A 24,396-nucleotide genomic window follows, 5' to 3' on the forward strand; every position below is an offset into this window, starting at 1 on the left:
TATATTAATAGGATTGATTAACGTACGTATTCAATTGATTTTGGTCACTTCCTGTTTCACCGGAAATGACTACAACTTTTGATTTTTAAATGGCACCCTCGGTATTCATTTACTTCATTCGATAGAAAATGGCATTCTGAATAAAATGACATATCATATGTCAAGTTTTGACATTCTCGCTTATTAAAAAATCGTATTTTAAAATTCCATCTAGAGTGCCATGAATATGTTAAAAAGACTAATTCTTAATCAAGGAGCCTTGGAAAAATAGATTTGATCGTCTAATGTTTTAGTGTCTTGTCCTGGCCAGTTAGAAAATGCCCAAATCGTATTTTTTATCATATCTCAATTTTTTCAAATGGAACGAGGGTAGCTCATTAGCATATTTAGAAAAAGCATTTTTTACGAATAATTTGATACCACAAAAATCTTCGTTACGAACCGCAATTTCTAATTTCAAATAAACCATATGCGAAAATGAAGGAAGAATTCCAAAAAAACAGGAAGTGACCGAAAACAATTGAATACGTCAATCAATCCTAATTTATGTCATATACTACCATACCAAATCTCGTTTTTTAACTGAAAATATAAAAAAGTTATAGGGGTGAGCCACTTTTGAGACGCACCCGGTATGTTGACCAATTGATCATGGATATCTATATCATATCCATGGTTGGCTGTTTAGGAAGAGATTGCAAATAAAATAGCACCTAGGAGAATCCAAATAGACCGACAATATTTTCGTGTAGAGATAGCAAAAAATTACAAACCGCGCACAGTGCTTCGTCCCATGGACAAAAATCAAAAAATAAGTTAAAATTTACTAATATCTGAATATATAATTTTATACTTATAGCAATGTTCAACCATCCAGTATATTATTTTTCATAAACAGCGTTTTTGTTAGCAAATATTTTCACTAAAAATAAATTTTGCGATCATTATCTCATCAGTGAAAAGAATAACATTCATAGTAGTTCTGTATATTATGGAGTTAAACGGGTACGTACTTAATTGAAAGCCACTATGGATATTGTTAAACAAGGTATGTACTTTAAATTTATTTCTAAACAAGTTCGTGATTGTTTAGTTTATATTTATTTTTAAGATGATTCTTAAATGGGTATAAAAATTTTACGTTTTCAAACTTCAAAAAGGCATTTAAAAAAACATATCAAAACATATCGTATTTATTGAATATTTTGTTGCCATATTCATACACTTTTAATTTTTGTATAGTTCACCTGCGTCTGCTTGCGACGAACTTTATTTTATAATACTTTTCAGATGGAGTAAGATTGATAAGCAATGCCGATCTGGCTAATACTTGGCTTGATCATAAGGACAAGAACTCAAAATTATTAGTATTTCAAAAAATATGTTCTTATTAGATATTGATGAACCTTCCAGTCAAATGAGACACCACTTGTGCCTGAAAAAGTCCACTATGTTGGAGCGAAACGTCGAATAAAAAAAGTGTCCATCTTTCAGTTTATTATAAAATCTCATACCCAAGAAAAGGAAAAAATAATATATGCATATGGTCTATTAAAGAGGTAACTATTAACATCCGAACCCCTCATACCGACAAAATGAACAGTAACAACGCGAAAAAGTAACATATTAGAAAATGATGTACAGAAATATCTTATATGTGAGGATACTTCATCTACCTGTGATTTAGATACTATAAATTTAGAAGATTCTGTCAGCAGTGATTCTCCTGAATCAGAGTAGTTACGATCTATGCATTTTGTTGTCCTAAAGTAAATTTATAGCATCTTAATTTTTTTTTTAATTAAATATAACATTAATGTTTCTTTTTCATTAAAGAAAAACATTTTTATCTTATATTAGGCTTATATTGTAGGAATCATGTTCTAATGTTATTTCAATTCTTTTTTATCACAGGAATTTATTTAATACTTACACCGTTTTCATACTATAACTTATTATTTGCTTAGATGGAACACAGCTCCAACATTATTATTATTTATAAGATTTTTTTTTTCATAAACGTGGGACTAAGAACATCATCATTTAGTACAATGAGAGTACTCATCATTTGTGTCAAATAAACCTAGTTTGAATAAATTGCTTACAATAAAAGAGAAGTTTTGGATTTTTGTCCTCTAGAGCCATATGTTCGAAGCACTGTGCCGCGGTTCGAAAGCACCGGTTTTAAAATCGCAATCGCAACCTGCGATTGGCTCTCATAGGAAATTGCGATTGCGATTTCTTCTATAGCTAGTTTCAATTTAGGCAACCATTATTACTATATCTGCGATTTGCGACTTTGTTGCGATTTGCGATTTTGCTGCGATTGTTATTTTGTAAACTGGGACCGTGATTTCTATCTGCCAGTTTGAATTTTTAGTAGTTGCGATTTGCGATATTGTTGCGAAAGTAAATTTCCATTGAAGCATTTTATAGTAAACTGCTATTTAATTTTCTCTCTGATTTTATTTATTCATACAGAAGGTATTATTTTCTAGGGCCACGGTCATAGTCATAGAGATTCAAGGTAAGAAACGCATGCAAATGTGTTTCTACGAAAGCGTAGAGCTGCCATCGCAACATTGAAATATAATTTTAGCAAAATTTACACCTTTCCTGTAAATTTACAGATTTTCTGTAAACTTACACTTTTTCTGTAAATGTTAAATTTACACCTTTTTTCTTTAAATTTACACATTTTCTGCAAATTTACAGATTTTCTGTAAATTTACACTTTTTCTGTAAATTGCATGCGAAATTTACTACCCAGCAGGACGACGCGACGTCTCGGCATCGACCTGTTCGTTACTCACTAGTTACAAGTGAGCATTGTTCTTCGCTGATTAAGTTGCTATTGTGTCTACGTAGTACAGATATTCATCAGAGATTATGGAGGAATACATTAAAACCTACTTTCAAATCGGATTAAGTCACAAAGAAATTTTGACATGTCTGCTAGAGGATGGTTATGTCCTAAGTTTACGTCATATGCAGACGACAGTTTACGTCATCCCAGAGGTGGAGGACAATCAGATCCAGTTGCAAACACTAATGCATCGGGTGACAATACTTTCCGGATCGATTAAAAGCACATTAGAAAACATATTAAACCAAATAAATACATACTATTATACAGGGGTGGATGGGCCATATGGGAAAATGGGAAAATTCCCGGTGGGGCGGTGGAAAGATGGGCCGCTGGGCCGGTCCCGATCAAAGCTCAAAAAAAGATTGGATTAGCAAAAATTAAATGGTTAATCTTCTAACTAAAGTGACGTAAGATCCATAACTAACTAATCAATTTGCATCAGTATAATCGTCAGTTGCTTTTAAACATGAACACCAATTTGTAAAATAACTATTGTAAAATGTCTGTCTCTGGGACACTTATAATTTTAATAATCATCTGTTGTTTGCTCGGTTTGAAAATTTTTATTATACAAGGTGAGACTATAAGTGCAAATATTTTCAGGGCTGGTAGATCTCAATAAAATAAACATAATATATTCTCTTTACCGAGTTTCAAATAAGTCAAATCGAGTTACTACTAAGTTTAGAAAATCTTACTAAGTTTGGAAATTTTAAAAAAAAATTATTTATTTTAAAAAAAAATTGAGCCACCTCAACTTTTCGGTATTTGCATCTCTTTTAGTGTCGTAATATCAGAGATTAAGAAAATATACCATGGGAAAATTTGCGGTTAACAGGAAGTTCCAAAAAAATTCTAAAATATCAGGAAAATTTAAAAGAAAATGTTCGATTTTAACATATTTTTTTGCAAAAAAAGCTCATAGACGTGTTCCTGAGGTCGAAATATGCCACCCCTGCAAGTATTTGCACTTGTTTAAGACTCACCTTGTATAGTTTTACCCACTATTCTTTTATTAATAACTAATTATTTGGCTGACTGGCAGCAGAAAAAAGAATGAATAGCATTAGGTAAATTTAAATAGTCTCGATGTAAATGTATAGGTACTAAGAATACGGCAGCGTAGATTGACAACTCGTTGCAATATTTTTCGAGCTCCCCTTTGTAAAAAGGTATAGACTAATTTGACGCAAACTCTGTGGTTGACGGAGAAAACATATCTATGATTGGTTTGAATTGGGGACGGACTAAAAGCCAAGTCTGAGAACTAAAAGCCAAGTCTAAATTGTTTAAAATGTTGTTAAAATGAATTTGCTAAAAATTACCGAGACGGCAGAGAAGAGTTAAATATGGTTTAAACTAGATTAGATAATAAAATATTAAAATAGGTATGTCTCAAAAATCCGAATATTCTTATTATGGACTGTAACATAGCATTACATCAGAAAACAGTTATATCCACTGCCTAAATAGGTATTGCCTAAGTTTTTTTCGTTTGAGTCATGGCATTATCACACAAGATGCCAAATGTAGAAAAGTATAGAGGAAAAGTTTCGTGATAAGAACTATATAATAACCTAAAAAATGCTGCAGTTTTAATGGCGACCGCGGTTAATTCAGTTAAAAACACGTATACACGACGAGAGTGCTACTGTAGCAGAAAAGAGAGAATTTCTTTCTACAATGTGTAAGAAAGTATATACGCGAAAAGCTAAAAGTAATGTATTTTACAGAGGATTGGGTCAGCTGAACTGAATGAACCAGGAAGTCTTAAACTTTCTCAAAATCGTGACTCAAAATCGTAGCATATTCAAGATCAAATTACCATTATCGATAATGGAAATAAAGCAGTACAACCCTGTACAACTGAGCCATTTTGTAGTAAAAATTCAGATGACCGACCCAATATTGATCTTTACGAAAATTTTGATCAAGACAATTTATTTATTTTTTTAAACCGGAGGCATAAGAGTTTTTTCGCACGAGCGAAAAACGCCCTTACTTATATATTAATAAATAAAATATGTTTCTTCGTTATGGTCATTTTGTTTTTGTGGATTTGGGCCGGTTGCCTGTTTTTCCCGGGCCGGTTTCCACTTCCTCATCCACCCCTGCTATTATATCACACACATTCGAAATCCAATACATAATCCCTAAAATAACAGATCACCCAATTTTCTGTACTATACGGGTGTTAGACCCAGGTTTAGTATAGACGATGAGGAATAATTCTTCAAGTATTTTTGAAGAGAGTGTGATTTCAGAACAAAATATAACTTTGAATATACTGGGATATTGCTTAATCTTTTCATATAGTCCGCATGTCTTCAATCCTTCAATTAATTGCCGCAGTTGTTGCCTAATTCTGTCTTTACTAGTGAAGACTTTTGTGAATAACCTGGCGTAGAACGGAGTTCGATGGGAACTACTCGTAGATTAACGCACCAATGTTGCCACTAACGCAGAAATTGACAGAAAAAGTGTAAATTTTGCTAAAAATATTTTTCAACGTTGCGATGGCAGCTCTACGCTTTAATGTGTTTCATCTCGACCATCGCTAATATTCGCAACGATACCTTTAAAAAAGAAATCTGGCAACATCCCTGCCCTCCCAACAAACGAATAATTTTGATTTAGTATTATTAGACCATCATATACATCTAACGTAACCTTTTCACGGTTATTTTGGAAGGCCGCGATACGGGGCCGCGGCATTTGGTGGGCCTCTATCCCTCTGTCGGCAACACAAAGGCCCCCCGGGGGCCGCGCGGGGGGCCGCCCTTTGCCTTTTCGCCCGTCTTTGATACGCTCTCCAGTCGTTCGTCCGCCCGCTCGAATCCGGGAAACCGTTATTAATAATGTTGCGGAGTCGAGCCGTACAGCGGTGGTGGTCGAGGCGCCAACCATTTATCACATCGAACTGCCATACCGCAAAAATTTTATGCTGTGGAAAGGACCAAGAGTTAGAAAGAATAACGACTTCTAAACCTTGGGGGGATTTTATAGTTACATTTTTTTTCAAACGTCACAAAAGAATTAATTTTTGCGACGTAATTGACAATATAAAATAGTTATTTGTGTAATTAGTGCAAAAAGTACATATTTGTTGTACGACTCATTAGTTTTGGTTTGGTTTGGCTTTTTGCACATGTTCATCACCAATTTTTTCTACGATCGAATTCAAATTCTTATTTAAATGTTTATTAAAATTTTTTTACAATAATTCACAGAATAATATTACCACTATATAACAATGACACTTTAATATTATTATTTTTTTAATAATTTCTTTTAGAGTTCCGTATAATTTTAATGTCGCAGTTTGAAAAATTTACTAAGGTAATTGATGGACAAACTTCATTTCCAGTAGTCTTTAGAATTTTATTCTCATTTCTGCCCGTGGCGGTCTCGGGTTCTTGTTCTTCACTGAAAACTCTGTTCGGGAATGTTGTGTCCAGTTACCAGGTACTTGGTTTATCTTCCAGGATTTGACAAATTACAATTTTTTTCTCTTTATTTAAAGTCGTCATTAATAATTTCAAGGCGTTTTTTTTGCACTAGTGTAAAAAAATTACTTTTTATAGCGTAGATAGCGTAAAAAATAGCTACTTTTTACGCGATCGTAGAAAAAAGTAATTTTAATACCTAAGCATAAAAGTGCTTTATTTTAAATAATACACATACGTTTTTTGAAACATTCTATATAAACTAGGTTAATACCGGGTATTTTTCAAAAGTGACTCACCCCTATAACTTTTTTATTTTTTAGATAAAAAACATGATTAGGTATTTGCCATAAATCAGGATTGATTGACGTATCCAATTATTTTTATTCACTTCCTGTTTCACCAGAAAAGACTACAACTGTTGAATTTTAAATAGTAGGTACCCTTTATATTTTTTACTTTATTTGATAGAAAACGACATTCTGCAAAATAATGACATATCATATGTCAACTTTTGACATTTTCTTCACTCTATTAATGCGCGAGTCTCTAAATTTATCTTTTCTATCATGTTTTGAAAACCGTTCTCTAAAAAACGTAAGTAACTTGTTGTAACGTTCACCGGTTAACGTATCCTCGTAAATGTTTGGCAAAGAAAAGTTGTACCAATAATCCTACACGATTTTCTTCATTTGAAAACTCATATTTACAATTTTTGTTTGTTTTAATTTACAAAGTTTGGATGTGACAGTTTGACATTTCTGAGAGCAACGACGATTGAATTTATTTCCATGGCTAATTAAGTGAAATTTTTTAAAAATGATATGAATTCGCTATAACTCAGCAATTTTTTGAAGAAAATATAATATAACTTATATCGCTGAAAAGCTTAAAAATTGGCGCTTTTTATGAAGTCATGGCCAACTATGGTTTCCATTTAAAAAATCACATGTTTGTGTCATATGTCAAAAATGACAGGCTTTAGAAAAAAAAAGGAAAACACAGTCTTATTAAGGATATGTTTATCCACAACTTATATCTGAAAACTTTTTGTCTAAAATAGATTATAATGGAATTAGGGACCATTTTTAAAATAGCCGAAATTTGTTTTTTTCGAAATATCTAGTAAGCCATGGACTTTTTCAAAATCTGAAAGGCGCATATTTATGACCCTACAAAACTGCAATTGTTTCCTCATTTAACCCACTTCAGTAGTTTTCGAGATACCCATAGAGAACACCGTAGAAAACTCTGTATTATTGTACCCTGTATTATTTTTATGCAATGGTCTGTAAATTTCAGAACCCAATATAAGGAATCCCTTGAAACGAAACGAGACCACACCTCATCGACCCGTTCACGCCAAATTTCCGTCCGTATTCGTCATAAGTTGGCACGGTCCGATTCGCTCGGAATCGGCCCCAAATAGATGCGCGTCTCGACGTCTTTGTGGCACGCCCGATGACGGATGGGGCCGAAACGAGACGGCGTCGACACGAGCACGGAGCGTCTCGAGAGGTGTCGCTAATTAAGCCATTTGTCATTCGGGATGCGTGCGTGCGCGCCAACGTTTGATCTGAACGGGACCTAATTAACGCCGAAAAAATTAAAGACGAAAAATTAAGTCGACGAAAATCGTTTAATTTAGCAGATTATGTGTTCTGTAACTGCGCGGATTGTTATTGATAAAAATATACATAAATGCAGTGTCATTTTGTAGGGTTGTAGATTGTATGGAAGAGGGGAAATAATTACCGTGATCTTATACAGGGTGAGTCTTTAATAAGTGCAAATATTTTTAAGGGTAGTATATTTCGACTCCAGAAACACGTCGATGAGGGTTTTTTTCGCGAAAAAAATATTTTGAAAATTTTAAATTTTTATTTAAAAAACATCATATTTTTATAATATGACAACATAGGTAGCAGATTAAATTTACAAGAAACAAATCCCAGAAAAGATAGAGTGGTTCTCAAAATTTAATCGAAAAATCAATTTTTAAGCTAATTTTCAAAGTAAAATATTTCGGTTATTTTGTATTTATTTGAATAATGGTAAAGAGAAAATATATATTTTTGTATGTATGTATATCTACTGTGTCCTCCTTTCATGAGTTCTTAACTCATCATGCAGTCTCAGCGCTTTGACAAAAACTAGCATTGGAGACGGTTTTGACAGAGGTTAGTTCTCCATCTCCGATATCGATATCAGTACCAAAGCTAGCAACGCTTTCGGTCTAAGAGCTAGCAACGTTTTCGAGAAAGTATTTTAAGACGTCTGGCTCTTTGATATATCTTTTACTATGCTCTCTGGAACAGCATGCGCCCCGTGTGGCTGCCGATACCCGTTGCGTTCACTACTGCGCATCGGAAGAAGATCCTATATTTTTTATTAATTTAGTCCTATAAGTTCTAGTATTGAATTTAAATCGCAATATGTAGAGTTTCATACCACGAACGGATTATTCAGAGTTCGAATCCGGGTCAGGTGAAAAACGTTTTTTATTTTATTTTCGTTTATATTCTGATAGTAAAGTATTAAATAATTCTGGTAATTAAATAAAAACAAATATTTAATACTTTACTATCAGAATATAAACACACTCTCTCCAGCTTTTTCTTGGCCTTCCTGTTTTGCGCCTACCAGTGGGTGTCCAATTCAGAATTTGTTTTGGCAATTTTCAACAATAAACAATTATCATTCTCTTTGGACGTGCCCGTACCATCTAAGTTGATTTACTTTTATATCTTCCACTTTCCACTATAGATTGTTTGACGCCTATAATTTCTCTGATTCTTTCGTTTGTAATTTTTTCCGTCCTTGTTTTCCCAGCTGATTGTCTCCAGAAGTCCATTTCTGTTGTTTTCAGTATTTTTTCTGTTTTCTGTTGCTGCATCCAAGAGTAGGAGGACTTTATTTTCTTTGCCTAATTTGTTCGGCTTCTGTACGAGTTTTTTAACCAACTTCGAATAGATGGATACTAAATTGGTCGCTCTTAAGGCTGCTTGACAATCCAATAAGATGGCTATTTCTTATTTCCGATAGTTCGAAGATAAGTTGTACGTATCCAAACCAAACCAAACCAAATCAACAAAACTCACCTCCTTAACAGCAGTTAAGGGACATAAAGGGTCATTACTAACGCTTCCCGTTGAAAATATTTTAATATTGCGAAACTTTTTTGCATTGGCTTAACATGACAGAAGGTTCTCTATTCAAATTTATGTACCAGTAAGAAACTACTTTGAAGTGTATATTCATCGATTCTGAACTCAGTTATATTTCAGAAAGATAATACTTCGTGAGTTTTTTTATTTTTCTGTTCCAGCACTCATCTCAAATTTTTCTCTAATCACTATTCTTTCCTAAGCATTCACTAATCTTCACTAATATTTGTATATTAGGTTTAATAAATACAAAAAAATAGTGTTAGTTATATCTCAATTAATAAGACTACTGTAGATATTTCTCTTTAATTTGTATATAATCGATTTGAAACACTCCCACTTATAATTAAGAATATATTAACGGGCGCGGATTTACTGCCAATTAAAAACAAAAAGAAAATTAACGTCGAACTAAACTATATAATTTATTATGTAACAATCGATAAAATGTTTATCTAGTTAATTGGAAAATAAAAGAGCTGTCAAAACATTTATGTTTTTTTGTTTGCTTTAAATCTCGCGTTGACACATTTTGTAAACAATTTGATTATTAATTCATAACATGCGATTTATGGGAAAACGCATTGTGAGATTTTTATCCTGATTTTTTCAGTTTACTCACATCAACTATATTTTTAGATCGCAGAATAAATTTTACTTGAAAATGTATTATTAAGTTAATTAGTTATATCCCACTTTTTAAAAGACTTGACTTGTTTGACTTCTTTTGATTGTATTTTGACTATTTTAGCTTAAGAAAAGACGTAATGGCATCGAAACTAGTAACCCCCTTTGTAAAGAAATTAGAAACAATTAAAATAAGATTGTGAGAATACGTGCCCTTAATCCCCTAATAGATATTTATTTTCTCGATAATTTGTTATTTGGTTCATCTCAATAGCTTTATTTTTTTGGAGATATTCGCTTTTGAAGAAGACACTAACATTTTTTGGTATTATTTACATTAAAACCATACGTTTTGCTTTTGGCCCTAGTCAACAGACCTATAAAATACTTTTTATGATTTTTTAATGTCTGTCTTTGATAAATCATTTATCATTATTATTGTCTGTTTGGCAGTTACTCTAGGAGAGATGGTTTTAAGTCTAAAAGTTGATCTCTACAGTGATCAATTAAAGCAGTAATAGCCTAGATTTTAGAAATTAAAACCATCTCTACTTGAGTAAACGTCAATAAACAATAATAATATAACTTTTCAATGACAGTCGCATTCCAAAAACAATAAACACTATTTTTATAAGTGTATTAATGAGGACCCAAATGCAAAGGCATGCTTTCAATGCAAAAATTGCTGAATCATTACTGTCTTATTCAAAAGCGAATATTTCCAATAAAAATAAAGCTATTGAAATTAATAAAAAAATAAACTATAGAGAAATAATAAAAAAATTAACTATCCACTAGAACAAAATAGTTGCTTTAATATACATCAAAATTTTATGGTGACCGTTTTTCGTGCCGGTGAGTGTACTTGCTAAATTTATAATCAATTTATTGCAACCCATTAACGAAATGTTTAAAAAGCAATAAATTATAAACCATCAATTATGTGCATTATGCATACTTATTCATAGATTGATTAAATTACTTAGGTTAATTACTATTGGCAACCGCCACGGATAACAATTTCATTCTTATGAATTTGTATTAGTAATATGGCTACTATAAATCTTTTCTGATATTTAATGTCTAACCTTTGCATTTGGTTTAAGAACTGTTGGTAACTATTATCTGAATATTAATGAGCCCAAAAGTTTGTAATTCATTATACGCTTTTTAAATGAATATTAATACCGTATGATCGAAAAAAAGGGCGTCCAGTTGGCTGGGAAATGACGATCAATGACATTTCCCATATAAATTTACATATAAAATGACAGCGATCTTCATTTCATAGCCATCGTTGACGCCATTTTTTCTCGATCATACGGTACATTCAATGCAGGGTCTATTAAGAGGAAATACTGCTAGGATCCGGCTCATCACGTAGTTCAACAACAAATCTTCAGCCTTTTTTATATCCTGAAATCAAAACTATACTACGTATTTACTATAGTTGATCTGTACTTGTGTGCTATAAATATCGTAATCCATACAGACTGTTCAAAATTCAATGCCAAACTTTCTAAAATATATAAAATAAGTTTTCTTCGTCTTTTTTTTTAATAGAATTATTTCTTTCTTAGATGGAGACTTAAATAATTAACAATTTTTGTATTTAAATAATTTTAAAATGTTTAACTGTTAGCTGAAAAAATATATATTTTATTTTTAGTAGGTATGTAGAATGTTTAGGAGGGGCGTTAATCACCGCGACCTTACAGATCTATTGTGTGTTCCCCTTTCTTGAGCTAACGAGTTATAACTCATCATACAGTCTAAGAGCTGGGTTGGGTGAAGCCAGCTCTCCATCCTCGACATCAGCCGTACCAAAATTCATGGCTAGGTCGTCGTCTCGGCGCACTCAGTGATAAGGTGTTCTGGTGTTTCTCCATTTTCCCCACAGAATCTGCATTTGCCGTTGTATCTCAGCTTCAGCCTACTGAGGTGTTCGTTCAGGAGACAGTGTCCTGCTAGAAACCCCGTTACAATCCGAAGATTGTTCTTACTTAAATCAATGAAAATGTTTGATTTTTCTCGGTCGTAAGTTCTGATGAACTTTTTCAATTTCTTAGACCGTTGGATGACTCCCATTCCAGGTTACGGATGGAGTATTCCAGTTAGTGGAGTGTTCGCTCCTTTTCTAGCTAGATCATTTGCTTTTTTATTGTCTTCTATCCCTTGGCGAGCGGGCAGCCAGAGTAGTAGTACCTTATTTTTTTTGCCTAAGTTTTTTAATATAGAAGCTACAAATGTCCGACGCAGTATTGCCGGACCCGTATAAAGTAGTAGGAACGATTTTGAATCGTGGCAACCCCTATTCGCGGCAACTTTTTTTTAGTTCGTAGGTACTTTTATAACGTTTGAAAAAAATAAATATTTATATTTAAAAACCTTTACACCTCAACAAAACTATCCAAATTTTACACATGCTCGATTTTCCTCTTCAACAATACATCCACCCCGCGTCACTAATTCTTCACCCTTCGATAATCTTCAATAGCCCGATGAAATATAGCTGCCCACTTGCTACAGTGACATTACAATGGGGTTATTGTTGTATATTTCAACCCCTGTATACACCCCGCGGTCTCGGGGGCGGATCCGACAGTCTGTCGCGTTTTACTCGGCCGCTGGGGCTTTGCAGCCACCCCTGTAAACGGCGAAGAATTGCCAGAAAAATGTTAATTTGTCGCTAACCCGGTTTGCGGTTTAGTTAGGCAAAGTCGAGGGGTTTGTTGATGACTTTTTTATTCGATTTCTCGATGCATTTGGATGCAATTGACTTTGATGACTGAAGAATAATGAGGATAATTTTATCCTTATTACTGAGTAGTATTATTGTTTACCTTTTGGCTAATTACTCTGTAATAATATTCTCCTTATTTAACAAATAGAGTTTAATAATAATTTGTTTTTAATTTTAAGCTGACCACAGATCTGACGAATGTCCATGACCATGCGTTCGCATTCGTGCGGAAATACACTTCTCCAATAAATTAGCGCACCACAATATTAAATCAGATTTATTGATATTAAAAAAATCGACATATAGTAAAGTTAATTATAGTTAAACTATTTCTTATTACTAGGTTTTACAAATGATAAAATTTTATTTAATCTTAAGAATAATCCCGAAATTCTAAAAAAGTTAAAATTCTGAATTTAGCGGTATAAAAACGAAATTGACAAAAACATTTTTAATGGAGAATGTTTAGAGTGTTTCCACATATGGCACGAATAACATCTTGGCATCGTTGATTCATGAATGAATCAACAAATGAATGAAAATGAAATGAATTAAAATAAGCTGCCTTATTGCGTCTTGATCCAAATTTTCCCAGATATGGATTAGCCTCTCACCCAACGTTTCCAGATTGTTTAGTTCGGGTGGTTCTGATCTTAACCGCCTATTTAAAATATCCCATAGGATTTCAATAGGATTTAGGTCTGGACTACGAGCCGGCCATGCCGGGGTGTTAATTTGGACCTCGTTTAGATAATTTATGAAAACTCGTACAACGTGCGGTCTGGCGTTATCTTGCATTAACAAGAAATTTTCACAGATATATGGCGCAAAAGATACTACGTGTTGTTGTAGGATGTCTTGTATGTACCGCTCAGCGCAGCGATTAGACTTCGATTGTTTATGACCACTAGATCCGTATGCGCCGTCAAAGAAATCCCTCCCCAAACCATAATTGACCCTCCTCCAAATAATGTAGTTTGTGAGAATTTGCATTGGACTAACGTTCATTGGGTCGTTGAAAAGCATGGACACGTCTATCATTATTGTACAGGCAGAATAGCACACGTTCTCAATCATCCTCTATAGCCAATTTATGTATTCTTTAGCAAAACGTAGTCTTTCTCGTCGGTAATCTATGGATAAAGCAGGACCTCGAGCAGCAATTCTTGGTCTTAAATCAGATTCTCTTAATCGTAATCGAACTGTTTCAGCACTAATTTGCAGACCATGGACCTCACGCAGTTGAATCTGTAGGCTATGGCATATGAGGACAAAACGCTGTCTCAGAGCCAGAATTCTTAAAAATTTATCTTGATTTGGTGTTGTAATGCAATTTCGACCTTGTTCTGACCTACGAGGATTATTTCCGAAAATGTATTATTTATTATTAGAAACTTATATAGATAAGTATTTAAGTGTAAATATCCACCCAAATATTAACCTATTGTAGATTGCGTCCCCCTTGGAAATACGTATAAATTTGTCGCCAAATAATGACCCTAATTTCTGATTTTGTGCGGCCACATGTTACAACTCTAATTTGATGATCCATAATTTCTTTAACACATTATGTTAAAGAAATGATGCTAATTTTTGGAAGGTTATTAAATTTTCTAATATATTTTCATAGAACAACTGGTTATTGCTACTCTTTAGATAAACCTTTATCTAGCAATTATTATTAATAGGTATAAAATGAATAATTATAATTAATAGTTATTAATAATAGTTATTTTTTATACAAGACGATAAAATGGTATTTTATCGTCAACCGAAAAAATTAATTAATTTCGGGCACTAATGCAATTTTATCGTCGTGTATAAAACAATATTTTTTCCATAGCGAGTTACGTTGCAAAAATATTCAGAAATTATTATTTCAAGGAATTTATTACGAGTAGAAAAAATATTGTGTTGGGTTGGCGTTGGTTTCTATGTAATTTGACAAATTAATAAAGATGTCTCTTTAGTTGTCAGTTTTGAGTCAATATTTTTTAATTCTCTTTCGTGTCGATTGCTGATTGAATTGGAGCCAGAAATGGCTCAATACGAAATAAGTAAATTACCAACAGATATTCAGGCTGAGGCGACAAACGCCATATCCAAATTACTTCCATTTAAATCCCGAATAACTGATGAAAAGGAATACAAAAAAAATTTTCAAAAATGGAAGCAATTAAAAAACGTGCGAGAATAAATAAAGTTTTTAACCTACCCTCGCTGTTAAAGTATCATTTAATCTACCCTTGCGGTTAAAGTATTATTGTATCTACTATTTTTGATAGATATAAGGCAATTTTAACAGTTGCTATGGACAAAAAAAAACAATAAAAATTTATATTTTAAGAACGTTACTAAAAATTAATTTAATTATTAAATTAATTAAAAACGTCAATAAAATAAACATTTTAATTAACAGGTAAATTAATTGTATTTTCTATTGTCTTGGATATCGTCTGTCTTCCCGGGTTCTATAAGAAACTTTAGCTAATTTGCAATATGTTGTATAGTAAATTATATCTCATATAAGCAACAATTATTCTTCTTAAATATGATGCGACAAACCCCTCCAATATACACAGCTCTATGCAGCATGAAATTACGGCTAGTTATTTTCGAGTACCCTCGTATGATGTAAGGGTGAAAACCATTCGAACTATAATAAATAAGTAAATATGACTGCGTCAAGTGCAAAAATTAATGGGCCTAGAATCAGCATGGTTGAGTTGCTTTCCTGCTGTTTTTGATTGCCCTTGCACAAGGGGCACCGACGGATGTTAAGAAATACAACATTTGTTCGAGTTACGTTAGGGTTAGATTAGGGGTGAGACTATGGATATTTGACAAATGTTTTCTTTGTACGCTTTAGAAGGATATTCGTTTCCACTTCTAATTATTATTAGTTTCAATTTTCCGGTATATCTTATAACAAAATAAAGAAGTTTGCATGGAGTCTGTTAACAAAGAAAGCATAAGAATGCATGAAGACCACGTACTACCTACCACAACTCAGTTAATTGGTCTAAAGGCCTAATAACCTTATAGCTTGCTTAGTTATTATTTTTCACATTTGTCTATCCCTTGCTTTCCTTAATTTCACTTGATTTCATCATTTTTTCAAGTTATCTTCTTTTACAAACATGCACTCAATGAAAAACGGGCACCTTAAAAATTTTATGTATTTCAAAGTTTTATACAGGGTATCCCAGAAATAAGTGCAAGTATTTTAACTGGTAGATTAATTCAACTCCAGAAACACGCCTATGAGGTTTTTTTCACCAAAAAAAAATTCGAAAATTCGGAATTTTTTAAAGAAAATTTTGGAATTTTTTTAAATTTTTAGTTAAAAACATAATTTCTTGATAATATGGCAACATAGGTAGTAGATTAAATTTACAAGAAAGAAAATCCAGAAAAGATCCAGCTGTTCTCAAAATCTTAGCAAAAAAAAAAATTGTTTGAAATTTAACTAAGTAAAATAACTTAGTTATTTTGGACTTTGGAAAATATGTTTCTTTTATCGAGATCTACCACCCCTTAAAATACTTGCACTTATTTCTGGGATACCCGGTATATCGTGTTCTAGTTGACCAATTTTGATGATTTTTTAAGCAATTTGTAACTAATTTATTTGACTTTCTATATTATCTCTTTCTAAATTAAGAATGAAAATTGTCATCTGTCAATTGTACGAGGGAAAACAAAATATTGATATTTTGGTGAAAGTTTGAAACACCTTGTGAAGTATGTTAACAAAGCAAGGAATTCAGAAATTATTTAACATCTACTTGTATCTTTTCTCGATAGTTAATTTTAGTTCATCTCAATAGCTTTATCTTTTTTTGAGATAATCGCTTTTGAAGAAGACACTAATATATTTTCGTATTTTTTACATTAAAACCATGCCTTTCTTTGCCTTTGCTTTTGGTCCTAGTCAACAACAGACCTATAAAATAACAACTATGGTTTATGTAATGTCACTGTCTTTGAAAAATCATATTATTATGTGTTGGTTGTTGGACAGTCACACAGGCAGAGATGGTTTTAAAGCTTGATTTTCATGCATCCGTTATCCGACGATACGATGGTACGATATTAATGTTATTGGTTGATTTTAAAGACTTCAATTGTTTAACCGTTTCTAACCAATCAAAGTATTTCAATTCAACCAATAAAATTAATATCGTATCATCGTATCGTCGGACAACGGATGCATGAAAACCAAGCTTAAGTCGAAACGTTGATGTCTACCATGATTCATTCTGTCAATTACATTCGACATCTACATTCTGTCAATTTAAAGCAATAATAGCCCTTTGAATAAGAAGACTAAGGAAGAAGCAAAATGCTATCCATGTATTCATGCATGGTGGGTGGAAAAGGACTCTAGGGTGGGGATCCTTGACAGTTCTGTTTGACAATTCATTTGGCACATTTGAATTTGATTTGCAATTTTGTGGATTTGTCAATCTTTACGGAGCTTATTTTATGTTATTTATTATTTATTCTACTACTGATAGTTGTATAAAGGTAGTAAATCTAGATGGAAAGTGTGGCAGAACTTAAATTAACAGTGACACTATCGCGATTTAGTGAAAAAGAATCTAAAATAGTTGGTTGTGTAGCGTGCGGTAGATCTCGGCAAAAATCGAGTGAAATAATGGAACAACTTTTCGCTAGTAAGTGACTATATAATATACATACCGATATAAACCGATCATTTATGAAATTCACTTAAATTAACTAATTATATATTTTTTCTTGCATTTTTGCTTTTATTTGCTACTTGTCAAAGATTAGATGTCAAAGAATTTAGATACGTCAATTTGACTTACCTGTTTCAGTAGCGTATCGGATGTTTATGTTTATAAATAATTATTATAACTTATCTATTTTTATTAGAATTTTATATTTTTATAACAATTTTAATAACTACCAAACCAAACTAAACATTTATGTCCAACGTAAAATAGAAAAAAATTATTGAGTATACCCTACGTCTACCCTACATCATACTTTTACATTTTTTAAATAAAATTAGAACGGCACTGATAAACCGGAATTTACGTCGGCCATATTTGAGGCCTATCGCGGTGTACCTAAGATTTTTGATATGCTCCTTCCTTAGTCTTCTTATTCAAAGCAATAGCCGATACTTCAGTACTTAAAACCATCTCTACCATAGTAAACGTCAATAAACAATAATAATATGACTTATCAATCACAGTGACGTTACAAGAACAATAAACACTATTTTATAAGTGTGTTGATGGGGACCATAGATGAGGACCCAAATTCAATGCCAAAATACCAAAATTGCGAATATCTCCAATAAAAAAAAAGGTATTGATATGAATCAAGAAATAAATTATCGGGAAAGGACGTATCTAGACGATAAAATTATTTTTAAATTCCTTTCTCTGTTAACAATTTCACAGGGTGCTTCAAACTTTCACCAAAATATCAACATTTTTTTTCCATCGTATAATTGACAAATAGAAACCCTCATTTTTAATTTAGAAAAAGATACTAAAAAGTCAAATAATTTAGCTACAAATTGCGTAAAATGCATAAAAAGTGTATAATGGTTTATCTATATTTGCGTGAACCGGTTTTGAATTAGGTACCTTGATTTAATAAGTTTATATAAAAATGTTTTTCAATAAAAGTCTAGACAATTGACATGATGATGCGTCCATGCACACATATTGAGTATGATACCGTTTGTCTATTCAATGCGTCGTCGATGCGATTTGTTAGCTCGTTTTGAAATTTGTGCATTTTGTTTTTGTTCGTATATTTCTTTTAGTGTTTAAATTGATGCTGTGTAACACAACACATCGCATCGACACACTGACGAACCGCATTGGAAGTGTGGGGCTATACAGTTAAAAAAAATAATTTTAATCTGTCATTATGCAAAACTCGTTTAAGCATAAAACTTTTTTATTTATTTTCGTGTACCTACAGGTAAAACTGTATTAAAAACGTTACTTTAGTGGTAGAAATTAAAGGAAAATATGACAATAATCGAAAATGTTCGAACGCAAGATATTTCCAATGAATATTTAGTGCCTTGCGTAAGCATAAATAACTGACAATATTTTACAAGAGTGCAAACTAAGCTACATAAGCGACGAAGAATAACATCTATTTTACATATTCTGCATTCTTGAATGATTTACGTTCATCCCTGCCTCTCCAGGAACGCCATAAACTAAGCTTTACGGCTTCAGGGAACGTGGATATACAGGGTGCGACTACTTAAAATACTTGAAAGGTATTTTTTATTTCATACTTAATTATAGTAAACGTCTAATAAATTAATAATAAAAATATGCGGATAAGAAATATATTTTTACTTACTAATGTTTTTATTGTTCTCTTTTTCTTATGTCAAGAGGATAGACGATCAGAGTATCGGTTACCGGTTGCTTGCATTTCGCACTATATGCAAAATAAATTCCTTATATAAGTATTTGTAAATAAGTTTAATAGTTAGTTTTTAAGCGTTATATAATTTTTTGTTGTGTCCGTTAGTTTATATCACCGTTGATTGAAGAATTAAGAAGATGCGCAACCTTATGAGCGATTTCGTGGCACAAACCCTGTCCGAGAGGTAGCTGGCGTTACCGTCAGCCTGTCCGAGAATTCCGAGATTTAGTTTAGCTTTGCGCTGCGCCGCTGCGCACTCATAGTCGTTTACAGCGCAGTGAATAATTAATACTGTACCGTAGTTCTTGTTTTATATAGGTACCGTGGTTCTGCTTTCAGTCGACCGAGTGAGTGGTTGCCGGAGACAGTGTTGCCAGAACTACTGATTAATCCGTAGACTTACTTTGGGTAGAGTACGTTATTAATACGGATTTTCTATCATTAAACAATTTAATATAATATTGTATAATTAAACAAAGAACGGCGTCAGAGTTGGCTTGCAAATGAAGATCTCTATTATTATTTCATCTGTAAAATATTATGGTAAATGTCAATAATTCATCATTTCCAAGCCAACTAACCACTTTTTTCCATCATATGACATATTCAGAACCTATAAAAGAATTTTTATTTTTGTTGTTTGTTCTATGTTTAACACGAATAAATTTTCAATACATAAACGCGGATTTTTCATCCAAAGATATTTTCGTCAAACGTATTACAGATATTACTCATTTTAATATGGCAACACTGTCGCTTTCAGATCTATACCGTCTTCGATATTTCTTCGCTGGCCGAATTAGAGAAAATAAGTGTTTTGTGCGTTGACCGCAGAACGATTGGTGTCTCCACCGTACAGCATTTGAGACGTAAAAGGAAATCAATTCAGCCTTGTCACGAATTCGCTCATTAGGTTCTTCCTAATTCTTTCAATCAACGGTAACACTTAAAAACTAATTATTAATCTTATTTACAAATATTTATATAAAGAATTTATTTTGAATTTGGCGTGAAACGCAAGTAACCACAACCGACACTCTGATTGTCTGTTCTCTTTACGCTCTGGCCATCGCTACTTATACGAGTTAGGGGTTCCGGAACCGGAGCTGTTTTTCGGAACCGGGAATTTCGGTACCGCGCATTAGGAACCGGGATTTCCCGGTTTTTTTCGGTACTTTCGGTACTGACTAATTTTTGTTCAATGGTGGTGCAGCTCATCAATCAGAAAGCAAGGGATGGTTGGGTTTGGTTTGGTTGGTAACGAAAATAATATGAAGTTATCAGTCATGAGAAAATTAACATGAACAGAAGTAAAGAAAGTATAGGTAACTTAAATTTCACATCAAACAACATAAACCAACTTAACTGTTGAGACAAAAGCCCTAAAATATTGAATTAAAAATGCAAATATATATTCGTCAATCAGCAAGCAAGGGATGATTCCCAAAAGTAATACCAATAAAAAATTAAGTTTCAATTGAAAATAATATCAAATTATTAAGTCATGAGAAAGTAAACATGAACTCAAATGAACACAAGCGAAAAAAAAACGAAAACATATAGGTAGCTTAAAACTTACATCAAACAACATCAATTAATCTCGAAACCAACTTAACTAAATTAAAAAAAATATATTTTCAACTAAAGATGCAAATGCCTATAAAAACATAACACAAAAAAATATACCTTCTGCATTTACAAATATTATACTAAATAATAAAATAACATTTAAACTTCAATAATTGCTAATAAACCATTATAGAAACTTCAAAATAACTTCTAAATAAGAACAGTAAGTAACTACTTATTTCGAAGAGTTTGATTTCGATCGCTAGAAGTATTAAAAGTCTTTCGCACGTAACCAAAAATATGTTTTTAATTATTATTACCGAGTTCCGAAAGTACCGAAAGAACCGGGAATTAATAATTTCGAGTCCCGGTTTTTTGATGTCTCAAAAGAACCGGGAATTCCCGGTACTTTCGGTACAGAAATTTCCCGGTTCTTAATCCTAATACGAATGACACAGATAGTCCAGAAGGTTATTGATTTTATCATTCAGATGCATGGAGAAGATCGCTTTGTTTTTGAACCCTGAATCATGAGTGCGAGTAAGATAGAAGCTCTTCTAGAAGGTCATACTGGAGCTGGAGCTGGCTATCATGTGCTCCAGTGTTTCAGAATCTTTATCGGATCGTTATCGGATCAGATTCTGCAGCAAAGACAGGTTGAGCTTGTTCAGGTAACACTTGACAGCCTTGAGCCTATCAAGAGGCCTGTTGTAATCCGCACTTTATTCCTGCTAAGCATTAGCAGTTCTTTTGTGGTTTTAGAGCTAGGTCCTTGGATAAAGGCCTTGCCATACCTGTGCCCCTATCTATTTCTCCAATGGACATTCTGCTTTTCCCTGATCCAGAGTTTTAGCTTTGGTTTTAGTGCACTACGGGCGATACATTTGGGTATTCCCAGAACTGGCTGTGGACCAAAATAGGATGCCGATGATCCTTACCTAGCTAGCTCATCGGCTTTTTCCTTGCCTTGGATGCCGCTGTGGCGCGGCACCCAGATTTCTACCAGAGCTCTCAGTGCACCCAAGCATTCCCAGATGAGTCTCAACGATACCTCTGGGCTCATAAGCGCCTTAAGTGCCGCCTGACTGTATTTTATTCTTGACTGTATTTTCTTCTTAAAGTTCACCCTGTACACCGTGCAGCCACTTGAAAAGCGTCGACCGCCGAAATCATTCAAATAAAATTTGACTTTTATATATTTTTCGAGAGCGCTCAAAGCCGCCCGACTATAAAATACCGTCGATACAAAAATCTTAACACCTGAATATATAAAATATTTATAAAGCCGTAAAACACATATTAAAAATAATATTTATATATGTGGAAAGGGACCGCTGGGTCAGTTTTACGGGGATATTGAGTTGTTTACGAGCGACCAAGGCGGAATGGGTATGCGTTCGCCAGCCGGGCCGAAAGCTTTTCCCATAATAATCCCCATGAAGCGCCTTAAAGCAAACCGACCGGCCAAGACGACGTTGCCGTTTCTTTCGCGCAGAGCCCCATGCTTTTTTTGCGCCGTCACTAATTACGGCGACATTTAATGAAACGCGTTTTATGGCGTTTTAAATTGCAAACCGACGTTTTTGCTAAGTTTTAGTGTCGCAAAAGGCTTGTCACCTTTATCTCGGAATTTTTTATGTCGTCGGGAAAATTAAAGGTTTGCCGTTATGTTCATTGGGCCTCTTCAAAAATGAATTTTTTAGACTTAGCTCATACATATGTAAGAAAATAAACACTCCGTTATTTAAATTCTAGAGGGCAATTTTTAAATTAAGTACACAAGGAGATAATTTAAATGCATTATCTAAAATGCGAAGAGTGGGTAAAGGCTGTGGTAAGTGGGTAAAGGCTTTAAAACGTGGGCAACTTTATTAAAGCCAGATTAAAAACAAACGAATTTGTTAAAATTAACCCAAAATTTGTTTTTTAATAGGAAAGCCAGCTACGTTAGAAGATAAATTTAACCAGACTGGATACCCGGCCAAAATTTGGGATATACTTCCTGTGTCCAACCCTGCAAGTCTTCATATTCTAGATTTGAGAGATCAAGAAAAAGAGTTAGAAATGAATCGGAGATTTGTTTTATATACAAGCGTACTGTATTTTTATTTTTAGGCTGAAGATGTTGCTATAAACGACTATAAATCGAGTAGTGAATTAATTTTCATAATCCTCCCATCATTAAACAATTTTAATTAAACAATTTAAATCTGAGGTAGAAGACGATAAGCCCAAATATATGACGAGGATTGCACTTCTAGAAAACCAGCTGAATAAGTTTAACGATAACAGAACTTCGTTCAGATAAAATATATACTAATAAATGTAGGTTTATTTAAATATAATATACGATTTAAAAAAAAACATATGTTTATTTTTAATAGTATAAAGTTTACATATATTATAAATTTTAAATAATATCTGAAACATCAATCCATGAGTTAAACCTAAATGGAGCCTAACCACTTCACATAAAATTGTTTAATATTATTTAGCTGTCGGTGACGTAGTATTTTCTCAACTAGGTAAATACCAGGAGACTTTGTCTCATAAAAACACCCCTTAATTGGTTGACCATCTATATATATATATGTATATATATATATATATATATATATATATATATATATATATATATATATATATATATATATATATATATATATATATATATATATATATATATATATATATATATATATACTGATTCTAGGATAATAATTATTATCATAGATATATTTCATTGGCACTTATTTATTATATTTTTATGTTTAGATTTCTCTTTCAGAAGTGAAAACTCTTTTTATTGTTCAAACTTGTTAACTTATTTGAAAATTTTTTTTTTCAAATAATGTAATATTAGTAGTTTTAACATCAGATTTGAGGGAACTTGTTTAAATATAGTAATAATAGGGGGCACATTAGACTCCGCGTACCTACTTCTAAATAAAAAACATATCGTCTAAGGGTACAAACATAGTGGGGCATCTCTATGCGATGCTCGCCGCGATGCATCCTACGCTCACGTTTTAATGATTATTTACACGCATGTCTAATGATTAGGCTATAATAATAATAGTCTCCCCTACATACGAATTAAATAAAAAAATCAATTGCGTTTTTTAAGATATATCTATCACTATTATTATTCAAACCTTTTCTTCTGTTTCAGGTATGGTTTCAAAATAAACGATCGAAAGAGCGACGACTGAAACAGCTGACGTCAATGGGTCGGGGTCCATTCTTCGGCGGTTCTAGGAAAATGCGGGGGTTCCCCATGAACCTTTCCCCAGGCGGCTTGGAAGACGGTCCGCCAGGCTTTCCTTATTTCTCAGACGGAAAATTCGAATTCGGATACGGAGGTCCGCCATTTCACCCTCACGATGGTCCGTTCTTCCCCGGTCACCATCCCGGAGGTCCCGGTGGACAAGTCCTACCCTTCGGCCAAGGAGGTAATTTAGAGTTGTATATTTAGACAATTGCACAACACACCAAAATTCGAGACGGTCCGGTCTACCAAATTTATTTTTTTATTAGTTG

General features: G+C 33.1%; 1 protein-coding gene across 1 annotated transcript in view; it reads left to right on the plus strand.

Annotated features, from left to right (window-relative positions):
- The window catches only part of LOC115875990 (LIM/homeobox protein Lhx5), a 179,380-nt gene that overhangs the window by 152,723 nt on the left and 2,261 nt on the right, over positions 1-24,396 (plus strand). The window contains exon 6 of the mRNA XM_030891634.1: positions 24,029-24,308. Coding sequence (XP_030747494.1) covers positions 24,029-24,308 — 280 coding nt within the window. The remainder of the gene's footprint in view (positions 1-24,028; positions 24,309-24,396) is intronic.

Source organism: Sitophilus oryzae, unplaced genomic scaffold (genome assembly GCF_002938485.1).
Source record: "Sitophilus oryzae breed Bouriz unplaced genomic scaffold, Soryzae_2.0 scaffold_1396_pilon_pilon, whole genome shotgun sequence".
NCBI lineage: Eukaryota > Metazoa > Arthropoda > Insecta > Coleoptera > Curculionidae > Sitophilus > Sitophilus oryzae.